We start from the raw sequence: 16,084 nt of genomic DNA, 5'->3' as shown, positions 1-16,084 counted from the left end.
ATGTGTCGCGCTCGGACAAGCTAGGAGGCATATGAGCCACTTTATTTTAAAGGCTTGAACACCAGTCCAGATATCGTCAGAGTCACCTGATTCTTTTACGATACTACGAGCAGCTATTAGTGGCTTGCCTTCCTACAACCTTTCTTTTGTTTAACGGCAAGGGGCACTAGTCCCTGGACGGGGAACGCAAGCGGTTATTGGGACCATTTCGATCGCGCATCAGGCCATCGTCCGGACGCGTCGCGTCCCCACCTCGTATGATAGAGTGTTAAGGTGCGTTTCTCCGATCAAAGGTGGACGCTAATGTGGAAGATTTTAAGCTTATAACAGTGTGTCAGTCTGTCCCACCTTAGGGGTTGGTGGGTCCTTCGCTTTTTTTTCGCAAGCACCAAATTCCCCAAACGGCGTATAACTAGGGAACCCGACCACTGCTCGCAGCTTCGTAAACATTGAAAACCCTATTGGTTATCCTGTCTTGTGTGGTTTCAAAGTAAGATGGCAGGAAAGGAAGGGCTTCGGCAACGTGTCGGTACTGCAGTAAAGAAAGATATCGCTTCTGTTAAGGAGCTTGTCGCTCAAACTGGCACCACTTGGGGCAGGGCAAGAGGTTGGTTGTCAAGTATTAGCTTCATCATATGTTAGCTCGCAAATGGGCTTCCTACCCATCGATATAGCGAGGAACTGCCAAAACTACGATCATCACTCACGCTAGAACCTGAATTCCATATCCGTAGATGTCAGCATATCTAACATTGCTATATGCGGTGCCATCATGACTCTGTGTCCGCTTTTCGTAATCTACACATGGATGGCTTGCGATTCGTTCCAATGCTCCCTTGCTGCGCCTATGCAGAAAGTACTCGCTGGCGGTTTATCCTTGGATGCAATTGTAGCAGGAGTACAAACTCTGGTGGACGACCACTTCCCAAGACCATCAGCCGGTGGGTTATACTAGCAGCTAGTGAACAGCAACAGCAAGGAAATTGATGGGAGCGCAATTGATATTTTGCAGGAGCATTCAGATTATTCTTTGGATGGCTCTTATTCCAAGGTCTTTTGTATTCGTATCTGCCAGGCAAGATTGGGTACGGTCAAACCACCCCGGCGGGCTACACCCTTCCATACATTGTAAGCGAACTTACTTCTCGCAATGAAAGTTTGTAATGCTTCCTTCGTTTGTCCTAACTGTCGGTTGCTCTTAGGTCAACGGTCTTTTTGCTTGGATTGTCACGCATGCTCTTTTCATTGGCGCTTCCCTTGGTCTCGGCCTCTTTCCCGCGTCCATCATCTACGATAACTGGGGCGGGCTTCTTGTCGCTGCCAACGTTTACGGTTACTTCCTGACATTTTTTTCATACCTCAAAGCCCATGTCGCGCCCTCCCATTCGGAGGATCGCAAGTTCTCTGGCTCGATGATCTATGATCTGTACATGGGCATCGAATTCAATCCGCGATTCGGCGAATACTTTGATTTTAAGCTCTTTCACAATGGGCGGCCGGGTATTGTCGCCTGGACCTTGATCAACTTCTCCTTCGCAGCAGCTCAGTGGCAGCAAATCGGCTACGTGACTAACTCGATGGTTCTTTTGAACTTCTTGCATTTTGTATATGTGATCGATTTTTTCATCCACGAAGTAGGTTTTCCACTGTTTGAAATTTCCTTAATTCGTTTTCTGACCATTTTGCATTTACAATAGGATTGGTACTTGAGAACAATTGGTAAAAGAAAGCGTTGTCATGCATCACAGGCGATACGACTGACGCTGCTCTTTTGATTTCTTATTGTAAAATTGCAGATATTGCCCATGATCACTTTGGATTCTGTAAGTGAATGTTCACGGCTGAATCGATTGAATGCCGGCCTAATGTAGAGGTTTTGTCTTGGGTAGACTTATCATGGGGAGACAGCGTCTGGCTTCCCTTCATGGTAAGCTTCATTCGATAACATGGTTCTCTTAACGGTCTAATGCCAGTATCTTCCAGTATACTCTTCAATCTCACTTCCTTGTCCGGCATCCAATCGACATGTCTTGGCCATGGTTTACGTTTGTTCTCGCTCTGGGTCTTTCTGGTTACTACATTTTCCGTGCGGTAAACAACCAGAAAGATGTCGTTCGTCGAACCAACGGACACTGCAAGATCTGGGGCCGTGATGCTAAGGTCATCAGGACTGAGTTTATCACCTCCGATGGCCAGAAACACAAAAGTTTGCTCTTGTGCTCTGGGTTCTGGGGTACGTGAATGTTTGCATTGCCATTCAATTTCGTGCAGGAGTATGACACCTTTCCCATCTTGAAAAGGTCTATCCCGCCACTTCAACTATGTTGGCGATCTTCTCATCTCCTCCGCGATGTGCTTCACCTGCGGATTCCAATACCTCCTGCCCCATTTCTACATCATATACATGACAATTCTTTTACTGCAACGTATTCAGCGTGACCAAGAGAGATGCAAGGGCAAATACGGAAAGTATTGGGATGAATACTGCAAAGCTGTCCCATACAAATTGATCCCGGGTATTTACTGAGTCCTGAGAGCATCGGCAAATTCGTATCCAGCACGTTATCTCTTCCAAATCGTAGCCTGGGATATTTAGCTTAGGGTGTATCTTGTCACTTATACTAAAGTAGGGTGCACGTATTTGGGGTTTACCTATATTGACCTGTAAAAATTCTGCATTTTATTGCTTGAGTTAGTTCAATGATGGTGGAATATGCACTCCAGATCTTCAACATTCAAAGTCGTCCAGGTTCTCAATCTAGCAAATCAGAAAGCCGACTGGGAAAGGCAGGTTACGATTCTGCGTGTGTCTGGCTACTTAAATAGATTCAAGCTGGCTGCAATACCGTCAGCATTGTTATTCTCCAGCGTTGTGGTGCAGGTGTATATGATGAGGGCTCACACGATTCTGCTAGACCTTGGCATGGAACAGAAGGCATAAATGAAACACATCGAAGCTTCGACCCAAGTTCGACGGTTACCGCCGAACTGCCTTATTTATGACCATCCATTGTGTCCCAAAAAGCTCGAACCAGAGTCTGTTGGCAATTTGCGTTGGATGATATTTGATCAGAAAGGGTGATCCTTTCGGACATTTTCTCTTCCTGGTCAGGGAAACAGACCCTAAAATCCGAACATTTTGGTGGGCGAACAAGTTGAATCTGACTTTGGATGAGCATCGTGTATCTCGTCAAAAAATCTGTCAACTATGGCACCACCTTCAGCAATCGCATCCCTACCCCCACTACCTACCGCATCTTCCAGCCAGGGCATATATGCCTCGGAGGACCATGAAGTTCTGGAATCAAATTATCTCCGCTTTCAAAGGACCCTCTTGACGGCGGTCGACGGCCAGATGACGGAGATCGAAGCCAAACTCCGCGAAAAGGAAAATGCTGTGAAAATGACGGAGGAAGAAAAGAAAGAGATTGGTGTGGAATTGTACAAAGCGAAGAAGGAAATGGGAAAGCTTAATGAAGGACTGGGGAAGGTGTGAGTTGCAATTGCAATTTTCGCTTTGATGGGGGGTGGGGTATGGTCAAGAAAAACACGAAAATGACCATGGATATTGGTGACCGTCTGGGCGGATATCGACCATCTCAGATCTATGTCATCCTTACCTTTTCACTTCTGTTAGCCGCAATATTCTTCAACAAAATGAAGCAGATCGGAAGATCCTCGAAACAGATCGCGAAGCAGCAGAGCGTGAGATCGCACGAAAGATTGAGCATAACAAAGTAATACACTCCCATGATCGACACCAAACTGGATTACTCACGAATACCTTCTTTCCAGTCTCTCGCCAATTCCCTAGAAGATGCACGACGACGGCTAGACGATTCCTCTACAAAACTCGGTCAAATGGGTCAAGTTAATGCTGCATACTTCTCGAGCATCAAAATCCAACGACGAGTAGAGGAGAAGTTGAAAAAGGAATTGGAACTAACTGAGGAGCGACGAAAAGCCACTGAAGCGGAAATGGAGGAGCTAAAGAAGAGAAACGAAGGAGTAAGTAAGGCAGTTATGCATTGAGGAGCAAAACATACGTCAATGTAGAATGCAAATCCTAATTGACGTGCCCTAGTTACTGAAATCCAAACAAGAGCTGGAAGATCTTCTTACGGGCCAGCGAGGCGAGACTACCATGGCACAAGGTGCCCTCCATAAGATGCAGCGTGAGCTGCGAGAGCTCGCACATTCGAAGCGCTCCCTTGAAAAGAACTGGGAAGATGCTATAGCTGCCATGGCTAAGCGCGATGCCACATTTCAACTGGTGGAAGATAGCAAAGATAAAATGAAGGAGAAACTAATGGGGGTAGAGAATGAGTTCCGAGTTATGAAGGCTGAAAAGATGGAATTAGAAAGGAACTTGAGAGAGAAGGAACTTGGTACGATATTGGCTGACTTGCAATGTTTAGCTTAAACGCAAGGGCTCGGTTGTCCCAATCTTGCTAACATCACTATGATTGACCTATTATTGCTCAGAATGTCAGGGTCTGCATAATACAGTGGCTTCACTTAGAGGAGCTGTAAATTCCACGGACAGCAAAAGCCGGGACATTCGCAGTGAGCTAGTGGAAGCTCAAGTTGCGGAATCTCTGTACCGGCAAGAGTTGGATAGAGTAAATAAACATCACGAGGTACGAACCTATGCTCAAACGTCCGTTTGAGGTGAAGGAATCAAGAGATTTTTGATGCTGTTCGTATGCGCTTTTAGATTGCTTTGGAAGAACTTGAAAGGAAAACAAGCACGGTATCAGAACTGAAAGCGAGAATAGATGCTCTCAAACAACATTTCGAAGAAAAAATTCGCAATGAGACTGTTATGGTATAGCATTGACCTGTCCTTGCTACTGCCAATTACATATGAACTTACCAGGACTATCTTCCTTCCGTTATTTACCAAAATACCAGCAAATTGCGAAAAAGGAAGAGCAGATCGAAGCTCAAGCGGCTGCCCAAGTCCGAATAATGACCAGAGAGGAGGAAGCCAAAAATGTGAATCTGCGACATGACAATGCAGATCTCCGGATAGAAATGAGAGCATTGCAGACTATGGTGGTAGGGTTTCGTGCTCTCAATATGCTTATAGTATGCGAAATGAAACGGTTAAAATGGATCTGCTTGCTTCGGTAGTCCGAGTTACGACAGGAACGAGATGCCTTCAAAGACCGATACGAACAGATCAATTCCCATTATGTGCGCCTCTACGACGAATCCAAACATATAATTTACGCATTGGAACGGAAAGAGCACGATGTGAATATGCTGAAAAGCCAAATACACGAACACAAACGAGGTCGTCTTTGTTTTGTATTCAAGCAAGACTTTATTGCACAATATTGACACCACACGCCGCTTTTTAGTTGACAAGTCCAGTTCCTATCTGATGGAACTTCAAATCGTGCAGAAAGAACTTGCCGCAGCCCATGCGGAGAATGAGCGGCTTCAAAATCTGTGGTTACAATCCCAGAAGAGTAACTTGAAAGGAAAGGAATCAGCAACAGCGCTAGAGAAAGACAACCAGTTCCTTAAGGTAAGCGGATAAGGTACTTTATTTAAGAAATTATTGGGCTTTCTCTTACACCTCGGCTCACAGACCCAACTGGGCATAACGGATACCATTCGTGCCAAAACTGCCAACGAAATATCCGAAGCAAAAAAGGAAGCTATTGAACAAAAACTTGAGGCGTCGAAGCTGTACAACGAGCTGAAAAAGCTTCAGCCTGTACTAGACGAACTGAAAACCAAAAATGTTGGTTCCGGTATTCCTTGCACCTGAAGGATGTTTGCCAACGTGGCTGATCCAGTCCCGACTTGACAGGTCGCTCTCGAGAAGCAACTGATTGAAGCTCGCACACAACTAGAGGAAAATGATCTCAACCACACCGTAAGGATGATAGAAAGCTGTCGTGCCTTACACCCACCGGTGACCCCTATCATTATTTCTTAGACATCATCTCAAATGCTTAAAACGGAGATTCGTCGACTGTACGCCGACCGATCTGATGTTCGCAAAGCACGCATGGCTGATGAGCGGGCTACCCACGGGTTGGAACGAAAGTATGTACTTGCGCGCGAAATGGTGGATAAATTGAAGGCAGAGCGGTACGAACTCCAGAAGGCCAACTACGAGTTGAAAAATCGGGCTGAGCAAATGGAGCGGCGGTATTTTGATGCTAAAGCTCAATCCAGACGAAATACAGAAGGGAGCAAATCCGATATTGGAACCAGGTAATGCCATGCTGCCATCACCTGTTGACGCCATCCAATCCATCAGTCTCATCCTGGCGGTGGTCGCAGAATATCCAGTGCAGAGAGTAAATCCACCGACAGACCTGCGTGGGCAAGCTTTGCCTCGACACCTGGAGGGGGCGTAGATAAGAATGCGAAGGAACCTCCACCAACAATAACGACGCCAGGAGGTAATGTTCGTAGTGGATAACCAAAGCCACATTTGGTTACATTTTATTCTCCCTTTCACAGGAAGATCTGTGATCCAAGGAACCCAGGAAAACGGCAAGGAGCAACTAAATGACATCCCAGGTAAATTTCACCCAGACCTCCTGTGGCATTTAGAAAAGTAATCGACAGTGCCACGGCGTTTTTTTTAGATCTCCAAGCCTGGCGATTGAAAATCGAAACACTAACCAGCGAGCGGCAGTACCTAATGAACGAAAATGATATGCTTAAGCATCGCACCAGCGAGGTAAAAAAGGATGGCGAATTTCATCGCTCTTACGCGCAGATTGCTCATGCGTGTCCACTAGTTATCCTCGCGAGTTGCTACACTGGAAAAGCACCTTGCGGATATGCAGCAACGTTGGAAAACACTTGAGCGCGAGCGGGAACAACAGCAAGCCCAACTTAAAACTTTCGTAAATCGATGCTCTCGTGCTGAGAAGGTCGCTGCACACCTTGAAAAGCAGTTCAAAGAAGCACGACCAAACTCAAAGATCGACTATCAAATGCTCACAGAAGCGGAGCCGTCGACGCAGCTACTCGCTGCACTAATGCCAAGAGTGCAGTCCTCTTAGGGCATCGTTTGCATGCCTCCAACTTATGAATTGATGTCAGCATGCGAGTACAAGTAATATCCGGTGCTGCACAAGCATTGTATTTTTTATGTACATGGTGGAACAAATATAGATACGGCTAATTCAAACGGCGGGGATTACCAAACACCTGTGCAATGGCTTGTCCGCATACATCCGGCGTTAGTCTCTGGAGGACTTTGATCTGTGCATGGAAACAAAAGCTTAATAGCTGAAACACTTTGAAGGGGAAAGCACATACCCCAATGACCGTTTGTGCACAATCACAAGCTAGGCAGCGTAAATATGGCTCCGCTTTCTTCGGATCTTTGCAGATTGTAGCCGAGAACGCGGATATCCCATGTGCAAAAGGACCTTGGACCTGCCTGGCGCATTTGGCTATACTGGTGTCTGTGCATGAGATGTTAGCAGGGATGTGACAATCTGAAAGCCGAGTTCCGTTGGGAGATGCCGCTCGTGGCAGGGCAGTGGGTAAGGTTGCAGTGGGGGCAGGCGAGCAAGTGCATAACCCGAATGCAAGGAAAAGAATGAGGGCACGCAAAACTGTAATCATGTTTGGGTGTCCAAATGAGTAACAACTAATGGGCTGTTAACGGATATTTGCTTGGAGTCCTCTATGCTGGTTGGCCCATATGGTGCTAGTTTCCGCCGCTTAGTCAGCTGCTGACCTCTGATCCCGATCACGACGAAGCGAAGCTGGGACTGCGGATGAAATGAACCCAAGAGACTGCGATAATTTATATATGGCATTTTCACACCATTCGTGCGGTGTGACCAACTATTATTACCTATTTACATGTGTGTCGCAGTTACATAAACTGCTCTCGCGTAAATATTACACATACTCTTTAGCCTTATGTTCATGTTGTATTGCCTTCGACACAGACTCGCCAACAATTTTTATAGGTTCCTCAAGGTCCTTCCCCGCGGCTATTAGTACACCTAAAGTGGACAAACAACGTAGGAAGGATACTGATTAGTCAAGATGAATTGAAGGATATGCCAGCGCAGGAAGATCTACCCGAATTCGCCTTGGAAGATGCCAGCAGCGTCAATATTAACGGCGAGTAGTTGAATTGCACAACTTGGTCTTCATCAAATGTGCTCATGATCATCTTGTTTCTCCCAAATCCAAGTTTGCCCGACTTCGGTGATCCAAGAGAGCCACGAAGGAAGTAAGGATTCGCGCGGTGTGGCAGAAAAAAAAATTCAAGTTCCTTCATACCTGGTCACTGGCAACCGAAAAAGTGGCAGAAAAGGCCGGCTCAAGTACATGATCTGGAAGATCTGGGCCAGTCGCTTGATGCCAAGAAAGTGAGCATCTGCGGCGTTTAGAAGGCAAATCTATTTCTCACCTTTCGCCAGTATCACCCCGTCCTTATCGGTAACAAGCACCGCTTTCAGGTGATCCGTACTGAATCAGCTATGTAAGATTCTGGTGCCAAAAAACTCTTTGGTGTTCGGTAGTTCACCACCCCACTGGGCAATACCTCTCCAATAAGTCTTGAAGAAATGCCTGTAACTGACGGCATGGAACAATCAGCTTCTTCAAACCCAGCGGATACATAGAATATCGATATATTTCCATAAGAACGCCAGGACGATACCTCTGCCATTATATAAATGTTCAGTGGATGGCACTAGGGGGAGAAGGGAAACAATTTCGTCGTAAGTTGTGCTTCCTGAAAGGTCACGTCAAGGCGGTCCCCAACAAGCATACCAAATCCTGGACGCCTATCCGCCTACCAGTTCTCGGTATACTGCACTAGGTACTGCACTAGGGTACTGTACAAGAGCTATGGACTCCACAACGTCAATCGCGGTGGAACAGGCCGATGGTTGTTGACATGGTTACTTCATGCGCAGCGCGATATCCCAGTTCGAGGAAATGCCTTTAGAGCCAATTGAAAAGCCATGTCGTCTGGTGCTGTCCTTCCCATCGACGAATCGCCAAACGACGAACAGGTACATCGATTAGAGGAGTTGCAGCAGATTCGGTAGGTTGAAAACTGTCGGCTTTTGTTTACACTTGCAGTCCCGCCCTCATGCTCGGAATTGTTCATTCCCACTCAACTTGTGTTCAACACAACACGATAGAACAGAAACACACCGCCTAAACCGTAACAAAACGCAAATTCTCGCCGCAACCCAACGTGTAGAAAAGCACGACGCCCTAATGACCGAATTGAACAGCGAGCAACGAAAACTTCTAGCTGAAAAGTTAGCTCTAGTTGATAAGTTGAAGACTGTTCAAAAGGATATGGATGAAATTCGGATCGCTCAACGGCGACTTAGAGAAATGAATGCACATCAGCAAGCGGAACTCAGGAAGTTGAGAGAAGACTATCAACCATTAAAGGATCGAGTAGATGCGTTGAGGCAGAAACACGGATTGGCCAAGCTTCCGAATGTTCAGGATGAAATCGAAAATGAAACTGCCAGGTAGGACCACTCCATGATCGTTTCTTCTGTGATGAGAACATGCTTATAGTGTCAATGATCTATACCATGATCCCAGATACCTCCAAGAGCGGCGTGAGAGATGGCGCGACTCGGGTCTCATAGACACTACAAATGAGTCCACCACAGCGACAAGACCTTCAATCTCCCCATCAATTTCCGCCCAATCTTCCGCAGCCACAACTCCTCTTCAATCGCCCCGTCTAAAAAACTCTGATTTAGTTACTTCAGCAGCTGGTGATAAATCGATTAGAAAGAAAAAAAAGAAATGAAGACATTCAAGCATTGCTGTGTATTCTGGCATAAAAAAATTGAGTGTGAAGAATTGATCGTCACAAAAATCACGCAGTCAAATCCCGAGAATGTATGGGCGCGATCACAGTATATGCCACAACGAAGGCATTCCAACAAGAAATATATTACAGCCCTATAAAAACGAAATCCTGCCAGAACATAACGTGGGACATCCTTAGAACTTGAACTTCTCCTTCTTGCTCCCCTTGTCTGCCTTATCTTTCTTTTGCTTTTTGGCTGCCTGCTTTTGTGCATGTTCTGCAACCATATCCGAGAAGTCCTCTCGAGCATGTTCCCCCTTGGAGACGTCCAGCTGTTGTTCGTACTTTCGTTTGACCGTCTCTTCGTCAAGCCCCTCCTCCAGATCTTCTGGGTTAAATGTGACGTCAACTCCCGCCCCTCCTTTTCGCTTTGTTCCTCGAGCTCCCTCGGCTGCGGATAGGTCGTACACATGCTGACTTCCCATAAAACCTTTGACAGATGTTTGTCGCTCGGGTATGACTGTGTAAAGTTGCTTAGGTTCTTCCTCCAGAACCCCCCTATAATATCAAACCAGTGTAAAAAAATCTCGTAAACGTGAGCATACCATGCTAAAGCATTATACCTTCTTGCGTCCTTCCGCAATTCAATGTACTCAGGCGTCTCAAGGCCGCTGGGTACGCTGCTAATACCACTTGGCGTAACCAATCCACTCTCTGCTGTGTCCGCTTCCTCCTCGCCTTGTTCCTCCTCTTCCTCCTCTTCCTCTTCTTCTTCCTCTATTTCTTCCTCCTCTTCTTCCAGTTCACCCCATCGTGCTTTCTCAATTGGCGCCACGTGCTAATGAAAGAAAGCGGTCAGATCATGACGAACTCCATGTGCATGTTAGCGGTTACCTCTAGTTGTACTTCTTGAGCCATTGTTCCGAACACATCTCCATACAGCGGTCGGCCATATTCGTCGACCGGTGGTTTGCCCCATCCTCCAGGATGATAACCCCATTGTGCCCCTTCCGGGATTGGTGCATTCAAACCGGCAACTTTTAGTTGAGGATAGCTTGGGGGAGGACCATATCGTTGCATATTGATGAGCCATGGTGGGGGAGCCAGTGGAGGCATGCTTAGAGCGGCTTTCAATTCTTCGCTCAATTGCCCCGGTTTCTTCGCCTTCAGTTTCGTTTCGAACTCCTTCCCCTCGTAGTACCTGTAGGCGGCAGCGAACATGAATAAAGAAGACTGACAGAAGCTCTACCAAGCCATGACAGCAACTTACAGGTCACCATGGATAGTCAATTTCGGTTTTGTTTGCCAACGGAAAAAGGCGTCGTGTAACTTTTGATAATCAATATCCAGTTTGCCCATCTTTGGCTGAACCCTGTCGCGTGACTTGCTCTTCAGCTTCTGAGCATCCTCCTTTTCCTTCACAGCCGACCTCATTTCCATGATTCCTGTGGCTTTGATGAAATCTGGCAATTCAAACGGTGGCTTTTCAATACCACGCTTTCCTTGCAGATATTTGCGTTTTTGACTCCAGTGTACTGGAACAGGCACAGTGTTTCGATATGACTTCAGGTGTACAAGCAGCTTAGGATCCGCAGCTGTAACATCTACCCACTGTACCAACAAGGCAGGTTAGTTGCGGGGAAGGACCCAAAATGCGCAAGAACATGAGACTCACGTCAACGACTTCTGGCTTCTTTACCAACTGCTTCAACTCGGCAACCGACAGCCGGTTGAGTTTCCGCAATTTTTTCCTGGACACCTTCCCATCAACCCCTCCCTCGCCTTCGTCATCTGAAAGCTCCTCTCCTTTCGTATCCTCCTCCTTTACATCCCCTCCTTCCGCATTTTCACCATGTTTATCGACCTCACCAGTGCCCTCATCCTGGTCGGATTCATCCACTGTCTGTGATACCGTAAATCGTGCAAAGACCTGGTTGTATTCTTCAAACGCTGGATCTGCAATTTCCAAAGGTGCAGCTACATATTCTACTTCCACGTCCATCGTCACCTCATCGGCTCCCTGGTGGCAAAACCGATCATTAGCCTCTGAGCAAAATATCAGACCGCGTATGCAGAATATACCTCTTCAGTTCTTCCTTGCTTGGTATCATTCTTTCCCCCTTTCTTCTTTCTTCGCCGCTTCTTCTGGCTCTCTGTTTTCTTGCCATTTTCCTTATTTACCCCATTAACCCCGTTACCATTGGCCTGCTCGCCGCTTACACCGTTCATAGCCATATACCGAGCCACGCGGTCCAGTAGAGTTGTTCTGGGTCCAACAGGGTCCAGGCCAAGCTTTATCACATGTTGACGCAGATCGTCGTCGGACAGAGTTTTAAACGTGACACTTGCAGTGGGGGCCATAATGTCTTTGAGCAGTGCGCAGATGGGTTCGCCGTCGTCTCAAATGCCTGCCCAATTCTTGACTCTTTGGAAATTCACAGACACTGGTACTAGACAACACCCCGTTCGATCAGCCTTACGATTTACTGGATCACAAACCTGTTGTCTCCGTGGGAACAGTAGGCCTTTGGGAATGCTCGTGGTAAACCAAAGCACGTGATTGAAATCAAACATACAGCCACTTGGTTGGGCCTCCTTCCCACTCCGCTCGCTTTTCTTTCTCACGACTTGGTTCATCCCTGCCCAAAGAACGCTTTCTGCATACCTACCGCTAGCATAGCAGTGGAGCTCTGGATTATTTTATGCTTATTCTGGGAGTGGTGAAAAGCAAATCGTTATCGTTCAGCTTCTCGCGGTAGAGCATTCCCTTCTTTTTACGTGACAGCAAGAATTGGACTGAGCCTCCTCTGCTTCGCAGGAAGCTTAAACATAAAAACTTCATAAGGCATTGTTGCTATACAGCAGTATATCAAGGGGCGCCTTAAAAATGTGTTGGTGATCTGTTGAGCCCGCTGAAGACGGTTAACAAGGTGTCCCAAGAAACTTCAAGAAAAGAACAAGCGTGTCTGGCATCGTATTATATTGAGATGGACATTCAGGGTCTTCCATCCAACTTGTTGGAAGGAACCCCTGGAAGAAATAAGCGGCGGCGAACCCATGACCCTCCTATGCGCGATAGCATAATAGGGCCAACGAAGAAATCGCGCCAATTGGAAAGTCCGAGTGACATTAGCCATTCGCCCGAAACTGAAGCTGCCCTTCAGCAGCTGGTTGAGGCCGCGCAGAATGGTATGCTTTGTTCCTTGAAACTGCATTGTGGATGTTAAGCTCATACCTGTACCAGCGAAAGATAGCCGCAGTGGCCGTGATCAACCTCCAGCTACGACTTTTCTCCTCGATTCTGACATTGCAGCTCTACCGGACACACCTGATGAACTAGGGAATCTTTCGGAAGGAGAGGAGGAGTCAGCCGTTTCAGGACAACCATTGGGCGTACTGCCGCCGCCATCATCCATGGCTTCCTTTGTACAGTCGTCTTTGCACTGGGTATATAATATTTCGACGCCCGAAAACTTTGACAGCAATGGACAGCCAAGAAATCGACGCAAGCGGCGTCGCACAACTGATGAAGAGCAGGCTGCCTTGGAAGCCGCGTATCGGCTCGATCCACAGATGCCGCCAGCAGAGCGGGAGAAACTCGCAAGAACTTTGAATATGCCGTCAAAGGTGAGGTAGTTACAGCAGCGCAAGATTGATGTGCGCGTATGACTGAAACCTCTGCCTCGATAGAGTGTGCAAATATGGTTCCAAAATCGTCGACAGACAGCTAAGAAGAACCGGGACGGTACATGGAACGGAATTGGGAAATGGCAGAGGACACCATATAAAGTCGTTGGTAATTACAAAGTTGTTGGTCCCGAACACGTGGCAACTCCGACAACCACCAAGAGCAGCGATCCCATCGACCATGCCGGAGTGGTTGATGCTGTTCACGCCCTTATTGGTTTGTCCCAAGGAAGCTCACAAGAGGAACCAAAATCGGCGTCCTCCGATTCTGACGAATCTTCCAAGAGCCCTGGTATGGAAGATGATAACCTACCCGATGATACCGAGAGCGCCGAAGGAAATGAAGATGCACAGACTACCGAAAATTTGAAAGAAGAACCTCAACGGGAGACTACCCCGGATGCCAAAGCATCATCACAAAGCCCACCGCTCTTAACCAGTGACCCAACACCACACACTCCAAAACAACCTACGAAACCCTTCGCTGAACCCGCATCGATATCCCAGAGTCTATGCAATCCTCCCGATGTAATAGTTACCCAGCGCCACAAACCACACGAGCACGTACCGGACCCGGAAGCTGTGACTCTTGGCCATGAAATCGACTTGATGGATCTCCCAACACGATTAACGTCGTCTACCAGTCAGATTGACTTGCTGGAGCTTCCACTTCCAGCTCGATTGACTTCTTCAGCTAGTCAAATGCTGTCCTCCAGTCAAGCATCAGAATTTTTCAATTTTTCGGGATATGCTGCTGATATTGAGGCGGAGATGATGGCGAGCAATGTGGACGGGGCTGGCGAATAAGGGGCCAATTGCTACTAGAATAAAAACTTTTGGCAGCGGACTCAGCAGACTCCTGGAATAGAGGCCACAGATGCGTTATACCCTTCGTCAGATCAGTTCATGTGCATCAGTATCTGTATAATCTATTCACGATTTGAAGGTAAACCATAAACTAACCCTCCCACTAGCTTGAAAATAGCCCTCCCCAATCCCGAGTTAACAACCACTCATAAACTAAAAACATCACCGTCGACTGCGACCCAGTCCATACCATTCTGGGCACCGCCCCGCTGAACAAGCCCCGTATTCCTCTTGTCTTGTAGATGCCACGTAATGCAGGTCCAATCCCGCTATAGTACGGCGCGGAGGAAGGTGGTGTTCCCACCTTGGACAGATCGACAAACGTGTTACGTGACGGCGGACGACTTTGTGTTTGGAGGTACGTTTTGATAACGTCGACGGGTGTTGTGATGAAGCCTGCCAGCGACCCCGCTAAAGCCCCCGGTGGGATGTCGTGCCATACTGTGAGGTGGGAAGGATCACCGTTTCCAAATTCTTTTATCATGTAGCTACGGGCAAGCTCTGAGGCCAGTGTTTTAGTGCGGATACTTGCGCTCCACTGCTCTACCACGTCCTACCGTATATTGTGAATTGGCATGCGGTAAAGGGTACATCTCTTGCTAATGTCGCGCGCCAACCGTAATAAAGACCCTTTGGGCCTCCTCGTTCCCATATCTACCAGCGGGTAATTGCTCAAGCGGCAAGACCATCATTGCTTGTATATGTACATGAACCTACCGATCTCAAGGCATGCCAATCCCCTTTGTAGTTGTGCGGTGATGCACTATGCGGATTATTGTACCGTCCTTGAAGTTGCATCCGGGTCTTTACAACCTAAAGTAACTATGCTCAGCCTCAATCTGTCGACTGTTGGGTGAAGGTGGCGGTGCAAACCTCAGAAGGGACATAAACCACAGACGCAGCAGCATCACCTAGTGCTCCAGCTAGAAAATAACTCGCACTGTCATTTACACCTAGGTCTAGCAGTCTTCTCTTAAAACCCTCGTACGTCGCGAAGTATATAAGCGTGGCCAAGACAGATCCTGTGGCCGCCGCTTTGAATCCACCAAGGAGACCCGGCAACCCTTCGAACCGGTGTATTGATCGCATGGCTTGTATTGTGCCTGAAGAAGGTGTGAGCCCGAATACTGGCAGAACGGCAATAGGGCACCTAAAAGCCCAACTAACATGCCATTGTACTGTGGTGTGCGCCCCGACGTTCCATCCTTTTGCTAAGGGACACAAGATAAAGTTCAGTCATTCATACCGATGCCTTAGCTGACTGGACTTGAATCAATGTACCATTCTTGTCTTTACGGTATCTAGCCTGTTTAAAAGGGTGGCGTTGAGAAGGTGCAGCTCAAATGAAAGTGTCAATGGGGTGAACTTACACGTGCATCGAAGAGTCAGCCATTGCTCCAGCAATCCCCCCACAAACAATAACCTGCAAACTAGAAGTGAGTAACGTTCGTCCACAGTTCTTTGAACAGCATTCTGATTATCTACTTTGGATAAAGGATGTCGACGAGCTTCGTCAGCTTCGCTCGGAAATGGGTTTTCTGCAGGCGACGATGCTACCAGTATAGGTAAAGTTGTTGCATACCGTCGCTGTTCTGATGAGGGAGCAGTATGCCATGGCCATTGTATTGACTGTGCGTCACACATTGTCTATTCAGCCAGACAGAACTGTTAAGCAGCTGGCGAACGTGAACTTTTGAATTTTTGAAGTCGGGGTTTGCGTGAGTCATTGTGTGAGTCATA

General features: G+C 47.3%; 7 protein-coding genes across 7 annotated transcripts; 4 read left to right on the top strand and 3 right to left on the bottom strand.

Moving 5' to 3' along the window:
• The first annotated feature begins 275 nt into the window (after positions 1-275).
• SPPG_01434 (uncharacterized protein) lies at positions 276-2,868 on the top strand. The gene is made up of 9 exons (XM_016749751.1): positions 276-607; positions 735-941; positions 1,013-1,128; positions 1,203-1,634; positions 1,698-1,719; positions 1,797-1,823; positions 1,890-1,927; positions 1,984-2,233; positions 2,301-2,868. The coding sequence occupies exons 1-9, from the start codon at positions 496-498 to the stop codon at positions 2,525-2,527; spliced, it is 1,431 nt and encodes a 476-aa protein (XP_016612025.1). The 5' UTR covers positions 276-495; the 3' UTR covers positions 2,528-2,868.
• A 590-nt stretch (positions 2,869-3,458) lies between these two features.
• SPPG_01433 (uncharacterized protein) lies at positions 3,459-7,183 on the top strand (the record flags this gene model as incomplete). The annotated part of the gene is made up of 16 exons (XM_016749750.1): positions 3,459-3,492; positions 3,638-3,737; positions 3,796-4,008; positions 4,085-4,388; positions 4,486-4,640; positions 4,718-4,828; positions 4,915-5,061; positions 5,137-5,299; positions 5,367-5,536; positions 5,600-5,755; positions 5,825-5,890; positions 5,954-6,234; positions 6,304-6,425; positions 6,487-6,546; positions 6,615-6,709; positions 6,771-7,183. Coding segments are annotated over 16 exons (2,444 nt in total), but the record flags the coding sequence as incomplete, so codon positions are not given.
• Positions 7,184-7,890: 707 nt separating this feature from the next.
• Positions 7,891-8,838, bottom strand: SPPG_01432 (uncharacterized protein; the record flags this gene model as incomplete). The annotated part of the gene is made up of 6 exons (XM_016749749.1): positions 8,802-8,838; positions 8,546-8,737; positions 8,411-8,469; positions 8,281-8,354; positions 8,077-8,200; positions 7,891-7,997 (listed from the first exon to the last, which is right to left on the bottom strand). Exons 2-6 carry the CDS (start codon positions 8,641-8,643, stop codon positions 7,891-7,893), a joined length of 462 nt encoding a protein of 153 aa, XP_016612023.1. The 5' UTR covers positions 8,644-8,737; positions 8,802-8,838.
• Positions 8,839-8,958: 120 nt separating this feature from the next.
• On the top strand, positions 8,959-10,404 carry SPPG_01431 (uncharacterized protein). The gene is made up of 3 exons (XM_016749748.1): positions 8,959-9,052; positions 9,153-9,497; positions 9,574-10,404. The coding sequence occupies exons 1-3, from the start codon at positions 8,970-8,972 to the stop codon at positions 9,785-9,787; spliced, it is 642 nt and encodes a 213-aa protein (XP_016612022.1). The 5' UTR covers positions 8,959-8,969; the 3' UTR covers positions 9,788-10,404.
• SPPG_01430 (U2 snRNP complex subunit CUS1) lies at positions 9,789-12,297 on the bottom strand. Its single transcript, XM_016749747.1, has 6 exons — positions 11,873-12,297; positions 11,466-11,810; positions 11,061-11,401; positions 10,685-10,991; positions 10,414-10,628; positions 9,789-10,348 (listed from the first exon to the last, which is right to left on the bottom strand). The coding sequence occupies exons 1-6, from the start codon at positions 12,149-12,151 to the stop codon at positions 9,985-9,987; spliced, it is 1,851 nt and encodes a 616-aa protein (XP_016612021.1). The 5' UTR covers positions 12,152-12,297; the 3' UTR covers positions 9,789-9,984.
• Positions 12,298-12,401: 104 nt separating this feature from the next.
• SPPG_01429 (uncharacterized protein) lies at positions 12,402-14,439 on the top strand. The gene is made up of 3 exons (XM_016749746.1): positions 12,402-12,979; positions 13,035-13,417; positions 13,481-14,439. Exons 1-3 carry the CDS (start codon positions 12,778-12,780, stop codon positions 14,282-14,284), a joined length of 1,389 nt encoding a protein of 462 aa, XP_016612020.1. The 5' UTR covers positions 12,402-12,777; the 3' UTR covers positions 14,285-14,439.
• Positions 14,364-16,011, bottom strand: SPPG_01428 (uncharacterized protein). Its single transcript, XM_016749745.1, has 8 exons — positions 15,830-16,011; positions 15,715-15,767; positions 15,626-15,650; positions 15,516-15,555; positions 15,218-15,447; positions 15,062-15,157; positions 14,902-14,998; positions 14,364-14,845 (listed from the first exon to the last, which is right to left on the bottom strand). The coding sequence occupies exons 1-8, from the start codon at positions 15,986-15,988 to the stop codon at positions 14,448-14,450; spliced, it is 1,098 nt and encodes a 365-aa protein (XP_016612019.1). The 5' UTR covers positions 15,989-16,011; the 3' UTR covers positions 14,364-14,447.
• Between the last annotated feature and the right edge of the window lie 73 nt (positions 16,012-16,084).

The sequence above is a fragment of the Spizellomyces punctatus genome (genome assembly GCF_000182565.1).
Source record: "Spizellomyces punctatus DAOM BR117 chromosome Unknown supercont1.2, whole genome shotgun sequence".
NCBI lineage: Eukaryota > Fungi > Chytridiomycota > Chytridiomycetes > Spizellomycetales > Spizellomycetaceae > Spizellomyces > Spizellomyces punctatus.
The sequence above is the reverse complement of the archived record's forward strand: the minus strand, read 5'-3'. Positions and strand labels throughout refer to the sequence as shown.